Raw genomic sequence first — 19078 nt, 5'->3', positions numbered from 1 at the left:
TGTAGGGTGCATTAAGAAATGAAAATACCAGATTCCTTTCTAGATAAACAAACCTGCAAATATTAAACCTAGATTATAGAAACAACTTAAATAGATAAATAACAGGCAGTGAGATCAAAGAATAAATGTGAAGTTTCTCAGGCCGAGACCCAGTTGGGTTCACTGGCAAATTCCACCAGATATATAAAGAACTAAGATGGATGTTTCTCAATGTAGCATATAAATCAGAAAAAAGGAGTGCTGCCAAACTAATTTCAAGATGGTGGTATTACACTGCAATTAAAACCAGATAAAGATACACCCCCCCCACTTGTAGACTGTATTCAATCACACATCAAAAAAAAATCATACACCGTCACCAATTGGGCTTTGTTGCCGGGATGTAAAGACAGTTCAACATCATAAACCAATAAATGTAATACATCATATTATAGATCCAAGGACAGAAATCATATCATCATCTCAGTGATTACAAAAAAATTTCTGACAAATTCCCATTTCCCTTCATGATAAAGTCCCAGAAGAAGCTAAGACTAGAGCAATGTAATAAGGATTCTCTGTGACAACATTTAACATTGCATCAAATAGGGAGAGACTCAAGGCATTTCCACTAAAATCAGGAATGAGACAATAGTGCCCAGTTTCTCCATGCTTGTTCAACACAGTCTGTGAAGTCTTAGCTACAGCACTAAGGCAGGAGAAAGAAATAAAAAGGAGCACTGGCATACATGCAAGAAAGAATCAAACTATTCAACTCTGTGGATGATATGATATTGTACATTAAGGACACTAAAGACTCTGACAGAGCATACAGAGCAGAACAATGAAAGAAACCGAGCTGAAGATCTTCCTCAAAAGAAAACTTCCAAAGAGCAGAGTGAAGGCAATGGGAGACAGAAAGACCTCCCATGCTCATGGATCAGCAGAATTAATTCAGTGAAAATGGAAAGAGATTTATTGCAATCTCCATCAAATTCCAATGACATTCTTTATAAAAATAGGAAAAAAATTTACAGCTTAACACAGAAGTGTACAGAAGGCCCTGGATTGCACAAAGCTGTCCTGAGCAAAGCACAAAATGCTGGAGGTGTGCTTGTAACCACTGCCTTTTTTTTTCTTTCTAATTTATAATTCACTTAATATGACTGTAACCCCCTACCTTCTCACCTCCCAGTCCCACCCTCCCTTTCTCTTCTCCCTCTTCCCTCCTTCTCCCCTACTCCTCAGAAAAGGGGAGCCCCCTCATCCCACCCTAGCACATCAAGTCTTATCAGGACTAAGTGCATCCTCTTCCACTGAAGCCAGGCAAGGCAGCCCCATCAGAGGGAAGTGATCGAAAAGCAGGCAACACAGGACCTGTCAGAGACAGCCCTTGCCCTTCTTACTACGGGACCCATACGAACAAAAGTAGCGCAGTACCCACAGAAAAACAGGGTAGTGGGAAAGATTTAAGGACCCAGATTTAAATTCATAGCTGTAGACACCTGATTTTATGTATGTATTTATTTTTTTTCACCAAGTTACTAAATAACATTCATTGTAGAACAGACTGCCTTTTCAGAAAATTCTGCTAGGGAAATTGCATATTCATGCGTAGAAGAATGACATTAGATTCTCATGTCTAGTCCTATACATAATCATTTCCAAATGGATGAAAGGCCTTACTATGAGACCTGAAACTCTGATACTGTTAGAGGACAGTAGGAGAAGGCTTTCAGGATACAAGCACAGGCTGAGGCTTTCTCAAAAGGAGAAACTCAGGAACAAAGGCCAAGAACTGGTGGATGAGATCACATGAAATTGAAAGTACAGCAGATGCTGGAGGGTTGGGTCAGAGGTTTAGAGTACTCTAATTCCCAGGGTTCAATTCCAGCCTCCACACGGAGGCTCACAACCATCTGTTACTTCAGTTCCAGGTGGTCTGACGCTCTCCCTCGACCTCTGTGGGCACCAGGCATACATGTGTGCACATACATACATACAGCCAAAACGGTCGCACATACAAGATAAATAAATGTAAAAGCAATTAAAAGTACAGGAAAGGAAAAGATCAGCAGAGAGAAGCGGCAGCCCAGAGAATGGGAGAAAAATCTTTGTTGCTTATTCATCTGCCAGAGGATTAATATCCAGATCATATAAAGAACTTCAAGAAACTAAATTCCAAACAAGCCTAGTCAATACATGGACTAATAAAATAAGCAGTTCTTAGAAGGTGAAGTAAAAATGGCCCAGAAAAACAGGAAATGTTCAGCATTCTTAGCCTTCAGGAAAATGCAATAAAAACTACACTGAGAGTTCCATATCGCTCTGGTCAGAACGACTATTACAAAGAAAACAAATAGCAGCAAAGGCTGGTGCGAATCGGGGAAAGGGAACCTTTGTGCCCTGCTGGTGGGAGGTAAGCTGTCCGGTCACTACGAAAGAAAGATTAGTGTTCGTGAACAAACTAAAACTAGAATTATCATGTCGTTCCTCCTGGATAGAAACTTCAAGGGTTCTGAGTCAGCGCCCCACGCCCGTGCTCACTGCAGCGCAGCTCACTGTAGGCACGCTATGAGATCAGCCTACGCGTCTATCAGCATGGCCGAATAAGACAATATGGCATAAGCACACAATGGAGTCTTATCCAGCCACAAAAAAAAGTGAAACTGTCGTTTTCTGGAAAAACAGGTGCCATTAGAAATCATCACGTTAAGAAAATCAGCCAAACCGCAACTTCGAAAATCACATTTTCTTTAATTTAGAGATGCTACTTTTTTAGAAAACAGATACATAAAACCAGTTGTGTTTGTATCTGATGTGAACATAGAAGAAAGACTGGGGGAGGCAGGGGAATGAGAGAAAGGGCACAAGGTGAAGGGGAAGAGAGTGGAATGGCAAAACTTGGTAATATGCTCAAAAGAAATAGATTTTAGAGTCTAGCACACGTGCTGTAAACAGATGCAAATGAAGAACTAAGCATTGTTCATGTATGTACATTGGTTTTACATGTATGTATGTGGCTGCGGCAAGCACCTGCCAGGGCGTATATGTGGAGGCCAGAGAGCAACTCGTGGAGGCCCAGGCATCAAACTAAAGCAAGCATGGTGGCATGCACTTTCACCTGCTGAGCCAACCCTCGGGCCCTTGATGCCAATAAAGAAATTTTAGTTAAAAAGAAAGAAAAAATTTGAAGGAAAAGTAATAAAGGTGCCTCAGAGGGAATTTCTCCTCAGTTTTGTCACTTGAAGTATTTAGACTTTTTTTTTTTTTTACATACCAGAATATCTTCAAAGGAGATGTATATTCATTGTTCAGTTTAAAATTATTCTAAAATGTGTTTTTTGCATAGATTCAGTAACATTCATAATTGGATGTAAATGCACCAATTGTGTGTTCACATACATGGGTTTCCAAGTGTGGTCTCTCCCTTTCTGTTGGCTGTGTGTTCCTTCTCTCTGGTTCCTACTGCAGCACCCCACCCTTACCTTAGATAACCCACATAACAGCTGAGGGTGCAGCCTGCCAGACTTCCTTCCACCCTTCTGACAGACCCACGTACACACAGACATATGGGGACGTCAGTGTTCTCTTTTCTGCACAGCATTATCGTACAAAACATGTTTTCCTACATCTTGGTTTCCTCGCTTGATACTACTTCCCGGGAGCTGCTCCAAGTCATCTGTGCGCACTTAGATCATTATTTCAAAAGGCTAAAAAAATCCTGGTACAAAGACAAGGACATGCTTCTTAATAGACATCTAGAAACACGGCCCAAGATGTGGGGCTCAAAACCAGGGGAGCCGAGACTGTGGCTGGACGTGGAGGAGGGGCCTATAAGACTAAAGGTGGAAACAGTGAACGGAAAGGAAATGGTCTGGCTTAGCACCCAGGCACCTTCTGTGAACACTGCATCCACAAAGGGTCAGAAAACTATAGGGAAGAATGAGATTCTCGAAATGCTCACAATGGCTAGCTCTGATGGGTCGGACCTTAGGGAAAATTTGCTACCTTTTACCCACTTTTGGGTCTTGTTTAAATTTTGTAGTGATTATCTATTAGATAAACTGTTTTGATAAAACAGTATGTGTTTTATGTTTAAAAAAAATAGATAAAAGCCTCTCCGTGTCCTCCCACTAGAACCTTGAGGGCATTAATGATGAACAAGGATGCCAAGAAGCCTGGGGATGCAGCTTATGCAGTGATGGAATGCTTATGTAGCATGTGCATGGCCCTAGGTTCTATCCCCCACATAAAAACTATACCACACACACGCACACACACACACACACACACACACACACGTACGTACATACATTCATACATACTTTTATGCACACACACAGGGGAGTGGGGAAGGAGGGAGGGAGATTAAGTGAGGTTACCCTATACAGAGGGATAGCGCACTTCTGAGATGCCATAGGTTATGAAAGAAAAAGCCTGGTGCCAGGTGAGGGATGCTTTTCTTCACATCATTGGTCAGTGAGGTCCCATAGACTCCCAAACCAGACAGCTTAGTGCCATTGCTCTTCTTTATTCACCGAAACAAGATGGTGAGATGCTGCTACTGAAGACACTACTTCCTTGAGTCGTAGGAGATGAAGACGCCTGCCTGTTGCTTCTCTGTGTGCAGCGACCGCCTTCCCGAGGAAGGAGGAGCTTCACCGTGTGGAATGAGCAAGCACAGTTCCGGGAAGCAGTATGGCGGGAGGCAGGCCAGCAATGGCCCTGGGCGAGATGCCCACAAGCAGCCAGTGGCTGCTGGCACGCTAGCCTTGTGGGCTGCACATCCTTCTATCTTATCCCACAGCTGAGCCTGGGCTAACCCGCTAGGCTTCTTCGGATCCTTCTCAGCCTCTCCCCAGGTCTTCTAGTGCCTTAGTGGCGCTCACCCCTCCTAAAACTGTGACCCTTTACACTTCCTCATGTTACAGTGACCCCCAACCATAAAATTATTTTTGTTGCTATTTTATAAATGTATTTGAGCTATTATCATGACTTGTAGTATAAATATTTATGCTTTCTAGTGATCTTAGGTGACCTCTGTGAAAAGGCCATTCATCCTCTCCCAAGAGGGTCACAGCACACATGTTGAGAACCACTGTCCCAGGGCTTTTCCTGGCTTGCTGTAACATCACCAAGTGGTTTTAATCACACCTGTTGCCCAGGTAACTAAGGTTCTTACTCTCCCAGAAATGGCTGAGTCTCCACTCTCATGGCAGAAATGCCAAGCCATAGGCACCTGGAAAGCAGGTGTGCTATCGAATTACCTGGCTAGCCTGTGTTTATCCATAATCTACCTCCTCACTAACAACTCCTAAGCCGCTGGCATACAAACATCATTTCTGGGTCAGGAAAGAAGGAAGGAAGGAAGGAAGGAAGGAAGGAAGGAAGGAAGGAAGGAAGGAAGGAAGGAAAGAAGGAAGTTCAAACAAGGAAAGCCTCCAATATCTTCTACTATGTGCCTTTCTTGGTGTTCTTAGAAGGAAATCTCCCTGAACTGAAAAAGCAGGAGACACCCAAGGTCACCCGATCTATTCCCCCGGCTCTGGTAGTGCAAACATAGTTCAGATAGCTCTGGTACCGACAGATCACCAGAGACTGCCCATGCCCTGCCTTCCCCATTACCATGCCCTCAGGGGTTCAAATCCCATCCAAGTAGATTCCCAATTACCCCACTGATCTCAATCTGTGGATCTCAACCCCTTTGGAGGAGGCTGAACAGCCTTTTTACAGGGGTCACCTAAGACCCTTAGAAAACAGGTTTTTATACTACAATTCCCAATAATAGTGAAATTACAGCGACGGAGTAGCAACAAAAATAATTTCATGATTGGGGTCACCACAGCCTGAGAACGGTATTAAAGGGTCACAGCATTAGGAAGGCTGAGAGCCACTGCTCCAGCCCATAGCAGCTGCTTTTTCCTGTCCTGGATATAGGTTAATATCCATGAATAAGGTAACCCTGGCCTTGCAGGACACACCTTCCCACACTCGCCATCTCACACATGTGTGGTTGAAGTCCCCGCTGCACCCCAGACTCAGCTTTATACATACACGTTGCCATACTCCATCTCGGTGACGGTGATTGTCTTGACATGCCAGGCTAGCTCTCTCTTGGGGATGAAACGGTCCTCTCTGGCCAGGTGGCCCACACAGAGGGAGGCGATGTCTCCTAAGAAGATGCTGTCAAATTCAAATGTGTCTGTGGTCCCCCTACAGGAAGCAAAGGTGTGATCAATGAGCCGCCCGTGGCTATTGCTGCGGTGCACATTTGCTGAAAGCCTGCTGGATTCCAGGACGGTGTGGAAGGAAAGACCTGGTGTCAGCCAAGCGTTCCTTGAGGAATTCAGGCCAGTTTTAAATCAAGACAATGAAAAAGCATTGCCAGCAATCTGGTCCCCATACAGAGATGGCAATGCCACTAAGAAGGCTGATGCCACTCAGCTGGGGTTGGAGCAGCAGAGGGAGGAGGATAAGAAAGAACCTTCTAATAGGGATCTAAAGATTTTTGAACAAAATCTTACAATGGGAATAGTGGGGTAATGGGAATCCACTTGGATGGCATTTGAATCCATTGAGGATGTGGTAACGGGGAAGGCAGGGCACGGGCAGTCTCTGGCGATGTGTTGGTACTAGTCTATGCAGCTCAGACTCTGTCCTCATGGAAGGAGAATTTGAATAAAAGGTTGTGTGGTAAACAGAATGGAGCATCCTGCCGAGTTTGTGTGTTGAAACCTAGGCCCGTGTGGTGGAATTTGGAGCTGGGCCTTTGGAAGGTGATTGAGCAGCAGAGCAGCAGAGCCTTTGTGAATGGAATCTTACAAAACAAGCCCCAGGGAGCTCCTGCACCCTTCTGCTGCGTGAGGACGGGTGAGAGGGACCCCCATCTGTGAACCGGGAAGCAAGTATCAGCCAACACAAAATCTACCAGCAGCCTCAGGAACATGGGGAAAAGATTTCAGTTGTTTGTAAGCCACCGTCTTGCATGGCAGCTTGAATGGGCTAAGATAAAGGAGGCTGAGCAGGGGGAATGTGAGACCTTCCTTGCGGTTCTGGCCAGAACAGACACGAAAGTGGAAACAGCCACTGAAGCCTCCCAGGGTGGGGAGCTCTCAGCTGTCTGTAATCTCTGGCCCATTTGCAGGCCACTCAGTGAGGGTATCTGCCTTACCCTCCCCACCTCCATTCCATCCTGCACCTTTCTTCTTACTTCCGAAAGGCCCGCTGTCTGGAAGAATTTTCCACCAGAAATTCCTTGGATCTGTTCTTCCTGCCTTCCAGGATGAGCCAGACATTCTCTCTGGTTTCGCCTCCGTTGCCTGTTTCTATGACAATCTCGTAGGCTGCAGAGAGGAAGTGGGAGAGGGTCAGCAGCAGGAAGCAGCTGCCTGCAACCAGCCAGTCCCTCCCTCAGGGACTTTTCTCTGGCCTTAGGCCACAGTCTGGGTGTAGGAGGTGGGTCAGCCTTGCTGAGACCCTGGCACTCTAAGCAGAACTGGTGAATCAGGGACTGCAGTGGGCAACCTCCTTGCTGACAGATATGGGAGTGTAAGAGCCAAAGGGAAGGAAGCAGGAGGGAGGAATGAGTCCCCAAGAGATGTTAGGGTCTGGGTCTCACAGCTGGGTGAGACACTATACTAAAGTGCAACGTAGAAGCCACATGCTGGGAAGATGAGGGAAGAGAGGCAGGCCCCAGCTACAGAAAGCGCAACACAAAGACCCAGGAGGTAAGGGCCTCAAGGAGCCTTGAACTTACTTTAGCACACAGCCCGCCCCACTCCCACCAACCTCACAGCAGTCCCTGCCTTGCCCTCTTTCTGCCTCCAGCCTCTGACCCCCTAGCTCTTGCTTAGAGCTCTGCCATGTTCCCTCTCTCCACCTGACATGTCCGTCCACTCCCCCCCCTCCTTTGGGTTATGTCCTCACCACCTTAGGGATTCCTGTGCCAGTGCTGTAATTAAGATGGTAACTTGGTCCCCTGACACTTCCATTCTGCCTTGCCTCACTGTTGTTTCCTTTAGTTCTCATCATCTTCAAACATTCCATATCATTTCAATTATTCATTACTGTTTATTGTACCTCCTCCCCCTTCCTAAGGGAGAATAGGATATGTTCATTACTAAATTCCCAGCTGCCAAGAACGGTGCCCGGCACATGGTGGGCCTTTACTAAATGTATTTCTAAAATTTATTTATTTCTATTTTATGTTTATGTATGTCTATGTACAGTCTGTGTGTAGAGCCTGGGGATGGTAGAAGAGGGTGCTGGATCCTGTAATTACAGCCAGTTGTAAGCCATCATGTGGGTGCTGGAAATGAAAAAAACTGAGCCTTCTACAAGAGCAGCAAGTGGTCTTGACCACTGATCCATCTCTTTAAGGCCTCCCCCACCCCCACCACATGTCAGTCAATAGATACTGAATGAAAGAATGAATAGCTAAGTGCACCAATCACTAGGAGCCTCATGAGTAAGGAAGCCCAGAGCCTGCTGTTGTGGGATAGCTGTGATACAGTGAGCAGAGGATGGAGGAAGGTTCCCAGGCAGAGGGAAGAATGCCAGTGAGGACACAGAATGCACCTGTGACCCAGCCCAGGGATGGAGCCAGCATATGGGAGCACACATTAAATGTTTGTCTGAGATGGTCCTTATGTGGAGAGAGTAAACAGATGGGTAGTCTTGAGACAAGAAGGACAAACACAGGACAGCCATGGAAGAATGATGGGGGGACAGTGTGCTTCTGGTTGCCGTCCAAAATTTTACTGCTCCCCTTTGTCAGGACTCTTATATACTGCAGAGCTCCCTGTCACATGCTGGGATGGACCAAGAGTTTCTCCCCAGGGATATGCTCTTTCCCCTTCCTCAGAGGCCATTCAGCAGTAAGAATTCAGGTTGGTGATGCCAGCAGCCATCTTCCTGGGATTCAGGGAAAACTAGCACTAAAGTAAGTTAACATACTGGGGGAAATAGAGCTGAGAAGAAAGACTTACAGTACTGGCACCCCTGGGGACAGCAAAGTTGGAACCAGAGCCACCTCAGATTGCAAGTTCTAGGAGCCAACACATCTCCTGCATCCAGCAAAGATACGGTTTCCAGGTATGTGCTACTGAGAGTCCCAACCATTCCTAGAAGCTTCTGTTTGACCCTGTTGGGGCCATCAAAGGATGGAGGCTTCAAGAACATACATGTGAGGATGGATTCTACTGCCTGGTAGACCAGTGAGTATTCCATCTCCAGGGGCTGGCCAGCAGAGGGATATATTGGGGCTAGAAGCAGGGCAGATAAATGGACAAAGCAAACCAACCTAAAAGACTATCAGTCAGGAAAATGAAGGGCTGGAAAGAGAAAGGCACCCTTCAGCTGGAAGATGTTCCAGCAGGAGAGAAGTGTGCTCGTGTGTGCAAATGCGTGTAATCTCACTGTTTAAGCCAGATCCTGGAAAAAGTGAACCCAATGCCCAGAAGCTTGGACATTAGGACTACATATGAAGACTGCCAGCAGCATCTGGCTTTGGGGGTATGTTGGAGTGAGCTTCAGAGGTGAATGCTTGCAAGATGGCTGGAGCAACTTCTGGGAGGGCTTCAGGGAACTGGAGATGAAGCCTGGAAACAGGATGCTGCCGGATGTGGGCAACTGATAGATATGCTGTGCCAGCCAGGCCCAACATGGAGAAAGCATCCTAGAGCCATTTCGAAGTGGGCATTGTGTAACCTTTCTGAATTTTCGCTTTCCTTAATTTTTTATGCAGGAGAGTAAATGGCACCCCGCTTTCTCCTTATGATAGACATTGGATTTCCAGGGCTTAATGAGACTCTGGTGTAGAATGCCTTCCCACAGATGAGGCTTTGTTCAAGACTGAGTATCCCCAAAGACCCAAGGTGACCAGAAGGAAAACTCCAGGGTATGGGAATGTCCTCTGAAGTCAGGGTAAGGCATGGCACTCGTGACTGCTCACTGTGGATTTGTCTCATTATTAAATAAAAGCAGCTGAGAGCTGGGATGCAGCTCAGTGCGTGCCACCTCCAGCACCAGCCGCCACATGGGAACAAAGGTTTGTCTACCTGTCTGTCCCCATGTGAGCACCCAGCTGGCTCCAGGATGCTCCCTACACATTCTTGGCTCCCTGCTCACACTCTCCTACTTTCCACACCCACAGAACTCCCCAGCCTCAGCCCAAATCCTGAAAACATCAGCAACTATTTGGCTGTTTGATAATCTGAGAAGGAGTCTTGGCAATGGCGATGGGATTTATAGACTATTCCTCCCCTAACCGCCAATGAGCAGTCTCCATTGCTCATCTTGATTCTGTGTGAGGAGCTTAAGTTTCTCCCTCCAACTACATCTTAAGGCTCAGCAGCACAGCACAGCACAGCAGCCTTTCACTGAGCATCAATTCACTGAGACTCAAGGTCCAGAGTACTGCAGAGGGTGACAAACATGAGTGACACTGCCCTGAACCTGTGTAGGTCACAAGGCAAGGCACATCACTCACAGCTTCCAAAATAAACCGGGCACCCAGTAACTCCTTAGTACAACTGCAGAAGCAGGGAACACACTCTCTAACCGGGCTCTGGATCCCTGCCCTTACAGAAAATTCAGCAAATAGGTACTGTTTCCATCTGAGTGTGTTCCCAGGTTTGCAATGCTCACCGCCTTTCAAGACTTTAACCCTGGGCGGTTTGGCCTGGCAGAGATGGCAGGGGGTTTTCAAGCCAAGAAGCACACTTCTCTCTCACAGTGTAGAGTGGTCATGCAAAGAGCTTCGCAGTCAGGCCCAGGTAGCCTTGCCCCTGACAGAGCCACAAGACTCGTTCACCGAAACAAAACGCAGGTTAACATGCTGGGATTACACAGCTCTCTTTTTTTTGTGAGTCACGTGGGAGCCATAGCGTAGAGATGGCAGAGGCATAGACAGAGCTTGGGCTCCTAAATCGCACTATGGAAGACATCCCACCTCACTCCCACACTGAATTACAGACTGCAGAAGTGTAATTACAGAGAGAGAAGCCGTGTGGTGCTAAGATGCCAAGGTGTGTGTGTGGATGGGCTGCCTTAATAACCGTGGTTGAAAAATCCCTTCGTCAACCAGGCTCTACCTTGGCAGGCCCAGATGCTGGCCTGGGTACCAAAGAAATGTCTTTTGAAGCTTTGATGGCCATTCCACTTAGGAACTGATCACTCCTTCCTTCTCTGTTTCCTCCATGGGAGGGAGTAGGAGGCGAAGACCCCTGCTCTCCATGACTTCTGCTCCTAGAAACTCTGGGTTGGCAGTCATCATCACAGGCATCAGTTGGAACAGGCCACGACATAAAAAAAAATAAAATAGCCCTCAGCTGCCCTGCCTAGCTCAGCTTGGCCCTTAGCTCAGGGAAAGCCTGTCCCCAGTGGGTTTTCCTTCATTAGTACTCATGATTCAGGGCTATGAGTTTCTTAGCAGTTCTAGGAATTCCCTTTGTTGGTGTGTGTGTGTGTGTGTGTGTGTGTGTGTGTGTGTGTTATTGAGGAATCTCCTCTGCAGCTGCATGGAAACAGCTCTTTCCCACTTTGTTCCCTACCTCCTCTAGCCAGCCCTTCCTCAACTAGAAAAGCCAGCCCTGGTGTCAGTGGGCTGGGTCCACACAGACCCACTACATACTGGTCTCTTCCAGCTCGTCACGAATCTCATTGTTGGCACATGCGAAGTCGCGGACGGTTTGTCTGTCCCCCTCGCTCTTGGACAGCCAGCAGTCACACTGGAAGCGGAAGGTCTCATCACGGGAGTTGTCCTTCACATCAACATAGCTCAGATGCCAGCCAGGAAATAGCCCTGTCGAAGAGAGGACTTGGAATGGAAAGTGTCCCCTCCCTGTCAAGACCTCCCTTCTCCCATTCATAGCTGTGTGACCTTGGACAAGTTTCTTGTCCTCTCTGTGGTTTGCTGTCCTTGTTGATGAAGTGACCAGCTGGGCTGGTAGTTTTAAGGACTCCTCCAATCTGAGGAACACAGGGGCCTTTGTGAAATGCGTAGAGGACTTATGAATGAGGTTCCAGCTGTGGGCTCCAGGAAACTGCACTGCTCTCCTCCTGCAAAGTTCTCCCATTGAGAATCTATCCAACATGAACATTTCAGTAAACAAAAGGCTTTTGGCTTTCATCTGACTCATAGTGGAGGTCTTCAAGACCTTTCAGCAGCTCCTTAGCTGAAGGGTGGCTTCTGTTCCTGTGTCCACCCAGCTCCTGTCAATGATCCTTCGGCATCAGTTGAGGTATCGGTTCCACCAGGAGGCCTTTCCCGATGTCCTAGAGGCCATAGCAGGAGCTCACCCCCATGCTCGGTGGTACCCTGCATCCATCTTCAGTACACTTTCAGGTTTGTGTTGCTATTATTTACACGTGTCTCTTCCCTGTGACCAGGGTTGTGTGAGGTCAGACTATCTTGATAGAGTTTGTTTTCCTAGTGCTCAGCATATAACTGGCAGTTCACTAGGTGCTCAGTGAATGTTGAGTGAATAAATATGGCTTGTGTTGGGGGTTCTTGGCGGAACTGTTCAGCAATCTTGAAGGGCCCAGAAGCTGCCATTTCTTGGGATGTGTTCCTGCATTTGACACATCCTGGGCAGATCATGAGCACAGAGCTGCTCTGTTGTAACTGGCAGGGCTTTTCTCAGAAGTGTCCCCACCACAGCAGAGCTGGCAGTGTGGGCCAGTGTGGGTTTGCTGTGACAGCTGCATGTGACTTATTCTGCTTCCATCACTCTCATCAAACTCCTTGGGAGTGTGGAGCATTACGGGTCCCACAGAGAGAACAGTCTCAGTGCTCTCTCGTGCTAGGCATAATGTTTGCTACTCAAAACATATCCACGAGCCGCACAAAGGTGGGTCTCACCCCCTCACCCCTGCTTCTTAGGCCACCTATGGCTCTAGAGGCATTCTACTGTCACCAAAAAAGCCTTTCTGTCAGATCCAGACCCTGTCCAAAGCAACACCTCTAGAGATCCAGCCTCTGCACCCAAGAATACATAGAGGCATCACAGATTCCAGGATGCTGGTGTCAAGTTCATCGCTGGCATACATATGTTAGCATTATCTCAATTTAAAAAAATATTGTTTGAGGGTCTCATACATAAATTTAAAGTGTTTTTATCAAAGTTATCCCCATCCCTTCCATTACAATCTCTCTCATATTCCCTCTTCATATCCTGCACCACACTTCCCTCCCAATTTTGTGCATTCTTTTTTAAAACCCTCTGAGTGTGCTTAGTGCTGCTACTATGCAAATGGGGGTTGGTCCATGCACTGGAACGTGGGTGTCCCGATCAGGGGCTGAATCTGAAGAAAAGTCTCTCTCCCCTAGCACCCACCAACAGCTCTGGAGATGGTGGGATTCTGTAAGCCCCTTCCCATCCACACGGGGACCTTGGCTGGCTTGCTCTTGCACAGGTCTTATGCATGGAGTCACAGCCACTGTGCGTTCATGTGTGCAACACCCTGTCATATACATAAGATACCACTACATGCAAGCCTTCTGCTACATCCTTCTACTACCTCCGGCTCTTACAATCTTCCTTCCCCACCTTCTATGACAATCCCTGAGCCCTGGAGGTAGGGGCATGGCCTAGCAGCCGCACTCTGCATGTTCTCTGCACTGTGGCTGGATGTTAGTCTCTGAATTAATCAACATGTGCTATAAAAAGATGTTTCTCTGATGAAGGTTGAGAGATCTATTGGTATAAAGATAATTATTTCAGGGGCAGTTTAATATTGTTTCCATTAGGCTAAATTCTCTCCTAGGAACTATAGCCTGGCCAGCCATGGGTTCTTAGCCCAGTATCACAGTTCTATCTTGTGGAGTAGGTTTCAAGCCCCATCATAAAGCTGTTGGTTATCCTCAAAACACTGTGTCACTATTATAGCAATAGGCATACCATTCCAGGCAAGTCATTATTGTATCGCTCAGTGCTCATAGCTGGGTAAGACTGTTGTTGACTTTTTTCTCCCAAAAGAGCACCTTCTGGGTGCTTTGAAAACTAGCCATTAAGGAGGAAGGCTCCAGGTTAGTACCAGCTTGATTTCTCTGAGCCGCATGTCACTCAAAATGTCTTCAAAGTAGGGTCTTAGCATCAAATTTGCAGCATTATTTTGTGGATTCATGGGACCTCCCATTGACCAACAATTTGAATGGAAGTAACCCATACCTGGTCCTTTTCTTTGTACTTCATAGACTATGATATCTGGAGAGGCATTACTCCCCTATACAAGGTAACTCCATTTAGACTCTCTTTATATGTTATATATATATTTTAGAAAGCTTCTACAACTGTAGGTTTCCATATGGCTTTTTCAAAGGTCTTTGGTGTTGGTTATCTCTCACTGTATTTATTGGGTTTTGTGAAGCCAGATCTTTGCTGAAGAAGAAAACGGTGAGCGATAACAGAAGTGAGAGTGCAAAACACTTCTGTTGTGTTATACAGCAGTGAGGTGAGTTAGTTTATTCATGAAGTTGCTTAGTACTTGATATGGGTTTTTTTTCAGTTTTCTAAATTAGGGCCAGTCCCATCTGTAAGTTTACAGGTTGGCTGGATCAGAGATGGTCTCTGGTATACCATGAAACTGCTCACAGAAGTTAGCAAGCCTCCACGCATGCAGAACGGAAATGATGAGATGGTCAGAGCTTTTTTCTCAAGGCTTTAATCTTAAAACACAGACAGGAAGTAGCACACGGAGAAGAAACTGCACATGGTTGATTGTATTGATAAAAAACCCAAATGAAGAGATACTGGGCTTTCCTCGTCCTACACTCTGCCTTGAGCAGTGTGTGTGGGTTCTCTCACCCCATAGCCAATTCCCTTTTCCAGCTGGAACGCATCATTGCAGCTCTTTCCACTAAACAACAGGCTAACCTCAACCCCCTTCACATGAAAAGCCTTGCATTCTTGATGGTTTTCCTGCCCTGCTTTGGAAATACAGAGTGTGACCGACAGAGCCCAACTTAACAGTTTGTGCTACTAAAATCTAATCCAACCTGCAAGTGGGAACAGGAAGCTCTGTGTGGTCTGACGTCACCCAGATTTGATAGCAAAGACTACAGAATGGGAGACAGACTCATAGGTACAGCATGCTTAACTGACAGCCAGCCTGGTGGGTCAATAGGGAATCACCTGAACCTAGTTGTTCAGAAACTCACTTCTTGCAAAGTGCCTCTTTTGATGTCTCCATGCATTTTCACACAGAGAGCAAAGACCGCACACAGTTCACTGCCACAGAATGTAGGTGTGTCTCATTGCTGATCAGAGCTTCCCAGATCACAAACTGCTCACCTTATCTTTTCTGCTAGAAAGCTACCAAACTCTCCAGACTTTTGTCCTGTGTGTCAGGCTCTTAGAAACACCTGTATCATCAGGCACCATAGTGATCTTTTAAAGTCACAAATCATTTTGCCAAAATAAACCCTCAGTGGCTTATCAGTCCAAGAAACACAAACAAACAACAACAAAAAACAGGCTGTTCATGGAGAACTGTATGGAGCAACACACTGAACTCCACATCTCCATGACTCCTCACAACCTCACTAGGTCACACCTTTGTCGCTCTTCTTCTGAAACCTTGATTAGCAGAACCTCGCTTATCCACCATCTGAAGTGATGATCCCAGGCTCTAGGTACTGATGCTTCCTCATTGCTAACATCCCTGGGAGAGTGCTTTGTTTGCGCTTTCTCATTCCTCAATACTTGCTTTCAGTCTTTATGTACTCACCACTTGATCTGAAATCACCTTGCTTTCACATCATTGTATATTGTTTTTGCCTGTCTCTGTCAATGAGATCAGAACCCTCTGAGATCAAGAGGCTGGCCTCATCTAGGTATTTTATCTCATAAAGCTTATTGCATGTGTGAGTTCATGCAAAGCCTGAAGATGAAAGAACAGGAAATCAGCAGTGGTGGTAGTTTTAGGACAAGAATTTATTGCCTTACCTAGAAGGAACGGTCTGCCCTGGTACTATTGGTTATTATATCCCAAATGTCCTAAACTCACTTTCAGGAAAAGGCCTAGAAACCCTGAACTGCTGTGGGGTCCCAATACCCCAGATAGGAGATGACAGGCTGAATGAGAGTGAGGCTGGTAGCAGTTTGGACTTCCAAATGCTTCTTACTGCCCACTAGCCTGATGGCCTTCTGCATCTGGTGGCATGAAGGGCTCTGTTCTCCCTTTAGACCATTTCAATCAGCCCTTGTGAGACAGACTCATTAGGTATCCGTTTGGCGTCCCCTTTCTCATTAGGACTTCAAGCTATTCCCCTATGCTCAGCACCTGCATGCTCTCTGCACAGTACGGCTCTCTCTGCCTTGGAGCCTCTCTGCTGTTCCTGTGTCTACACTGTTCCTTCTGAACTGTATTAGTTATTTTGACCATCACCATGACCCAAATACCTGACTGGAACAACTGAAGGAAGAGTTAATTTGGCCTCACAGTTTCAGGGGACTCAGTTCTGCCGGAAGGGAAGGCATGGCGGGATTTACACAGCAGGAAAGTGTAGCAAAGACCCTCACATGATAACAGACTCAGAAAAAAAATGACAGCACCCATTATTTCCTTCAGCCAGGTTCCCGCTTCCTAAAGGCTCCACAGCCTTCAAAATGGTGCGGCTAATGGGAGACTATTTAAAATTTAGCCCCTGGGGAACATTCCAGATTGAAACCAAAACATGTCTGTTCTCCTGGCTATCCCCTCTGATGTCCTGAGAAATCTCTGCTGCTGAGGTTATAACTATGCCTTAACTCTTTTAAGACTATTTTTATATTTGAGTCTGACTTCTCCAACATCAGGGAGTGAAAATCGTGTCTTACGACCTCTTAATTATATTACTTAGTATTCAATGATCATAGAAGCGATAAATTATTTTCACCATCAAAAAGTCAACTGTCAGTATTTTTATCCAGTGCAAACCATTGAGATTCTTCTCAGGTAGAAAGATTCGCTTCACCAAGCAACACCTTCCCTAAAAATAACCCGTAAGAAGCTAAAAGCCCATATGGCTGACTCACTTTTCCTCAGCAAGATCATGAATGGTTTGAAGTGAGCTACAGCACCTTCAGAGAGCCCTGGGTATGGAAGAATAGAAGACGAGCTATCATCCTTTCAAATGCTCTCAAGGGCCTTATCTCAGAGGCCCAGGCAAGTCCTTGGAATTTGGCAGATCTGAGTTCGGGCCTCAGTGTTTCTGCCTAAGTGAGCACACTGTATCAGCCCTCTGATTATTTCTGAGGCCCTTCCTATTTCTATGGACTTACATTATTCAAAAAATGTCAATCATTTTTGTGGTTGAAAATTCTTTGTGAAGCAGAGCCTTCATTTAACCAGAGGAAGCAAGAAGAGCAAGACAGATTAGAAAATAAACACATTATTACAATTTGTTGAGTACTATAAAAGCTATCTGGGTAATTAAAATTAAGTAGAAGAATTAATCATTTATCTTGATTTTCTTCTTCAAACTGTATTTTGTGGCATTCAAATAGCCGCAGGGGAAAATTTTTTAAAAAGAAAACCCCTAGCTGGTGAGTGGAAGAGAAATGATAGAATTATAGCATCACATTTGTAATTCTAATTGATCATCACCAGATGAAGCCATTAGATAGAGAGTTAGGAAGGAAATTTACAATGGAGCAACCACACTTGCAAGTGTTGAATCCAGAATTTGGTATTAGCACTAGTAAGAGCAAGCCTTCTTCCTACATGCTACTGTATCCACACGCATTTCCTCAATATTCCGTACACTCTTCCATGTACAGCACATAATTTATAAGTGCATTTTCCTAGTACATACACTGGGGAAATGTGTTCTATAGTAGAAACTGAATTATTGTTAAGTGTGATGATGGTGAGGTGGTTTTACAGGAAAAAAAGTCCATTTCCAAAGGAGAAATACAGTAAGTGTGAGTGTGTTTGGAATGAGGCAGTACAAAATTTAGGATTTGGCTTCATATTTTCTGGCAACCAGAGAGGAGTCAAGAATGAAAGACAAAATCAAACAGTTAAGTGGATGTGATAAAGCATATTCTTTGAACTGATAGACAGATGGGAGTTGGTGTTGCTATTTTCTTCACTTTTGTGCACATTTAAAAGTTTTCACTAAGTTAAACACACCCCAAAGGTCAAAAGTTTTTACTAATTTAACGCTTGCCCCTTCTCCTAAGCAGATCCAGAGGATGAAAACACTATGATTTAAGTTAGCCAAACATTTGTGGCCTCACTTATATATTTGTTTAGAAATATTTACTTTTTGGCAGAAGAATTTCAAACAAAACACATTTGTTCTCACACATTTTTGTGCAAGGACAAGATGGAGTTGGGGCGGGGGAAATTGGTATGAAGAAAGTATGACAAAGGCTGGAGTTAAAGACATGCTCAGCAGCCTTAGCTTGTGTGAACATCTAAATTTCCATCCTTGAAAGAGAAAGCTTCTGTAGAGAGGAATTGAGTGAGGGCCTGGCTCTCCTCAGGATTTGTGTTCCAACTACGTAGTTCACCTACTCATGGTTTTATCCTGCTTTCAGGACCAAAGTGTGGAAAGGACACCCACTTCTCTCCCTACAAGGGAAAGGGGATCATATCAATGACTCAAAGTTTGTTTGTACCCAAGAGTCATCATGGGACCAAGGCCATCAGACAGTCTTTGCTATCCAAAGCAGGAATCAGTGTCAAGCTCTCTGGGGAGTCTGGAATCTAAGACAGTGAACAGCATCTAGCTGCAGCTTGGAGGAGGATGGCGCTGTCCGCGGTGCTGAACCCTCTCCCCCCTCTTGCAGGGTTTTCACAATGAAGAGAAGAAACTGGATAAATGGGTGTCAGGTTTTTGCACGGGAAAATATACATCAAGAAAGCCCAGATAGTCTAGATATGTGCACAAAAACCTGTCTGGAGAAGGGGTGTAGGTATCTAGAGGACTTAATCATGAGCTCATCTGAGGTTTATGGCCAGCCCCACCCCCACACACCATTTTTGTTGTTGTTTGTTTGTTTTCAGTCAAGGCACAAGGAAATCTTTAGCCCTGGAGGAAACTAAATCTCTTTATGTTGAGGACATGAAATAAAATGAAAGATTTGAGAGCCTTAAAGAAATATGT

General features: G+C 45.6%; 1 protein-coding gene across 3 annotated transcripts in view; it reads right to left on the bottom strand.

Moving 5' to 3' along the window:
- The window catches only part of Loxhd1 (lipoxygenase homology PLAT domains 1), a 150660-nt gene that overhangs the window by 4861 nt on the left and 126721 nt on the right, over positions 1-19078 (bottom strand). For all 3 annotated transcript variants that reach the window (XM_055622789.1, XM_055622790.1, XM_055622791.1), the window contains 3 exons: positions 11615-11785; positions 7193-7325; positions 6037-6195 (listed from right to left, as the gene is read on the bottom strand). In XM_055622789.1, coding sequence (XP_055478764.1) covers positions 6037-6195; positions 7193-7325; positions 11615-11785 — 463 coding nt within the window. The remainder of the gene's footprint in view (positions 1-6036; positions 6196-7192; positions 7326-11614; positions 11786-19078) is intronic.

The sequence above is a fragment of the Psammomys obesus genome, unplaced genomic scaffold (assembly GCF_907164565.1).
Source record: "Psammomys obesus unplaced genomic scaffold, mPsaObe1.curated_primary_1811, whole genome shotgun sequence".
Lineage (NCBI taxonomy): Eukaryota > Metazoa > Chordata > Mammalia > Rodentia > Muridae > Psammomys > Psammomys obesus.
This window is presented reverse-complemented; position numbering and strand designations above follow the sequence as displayed.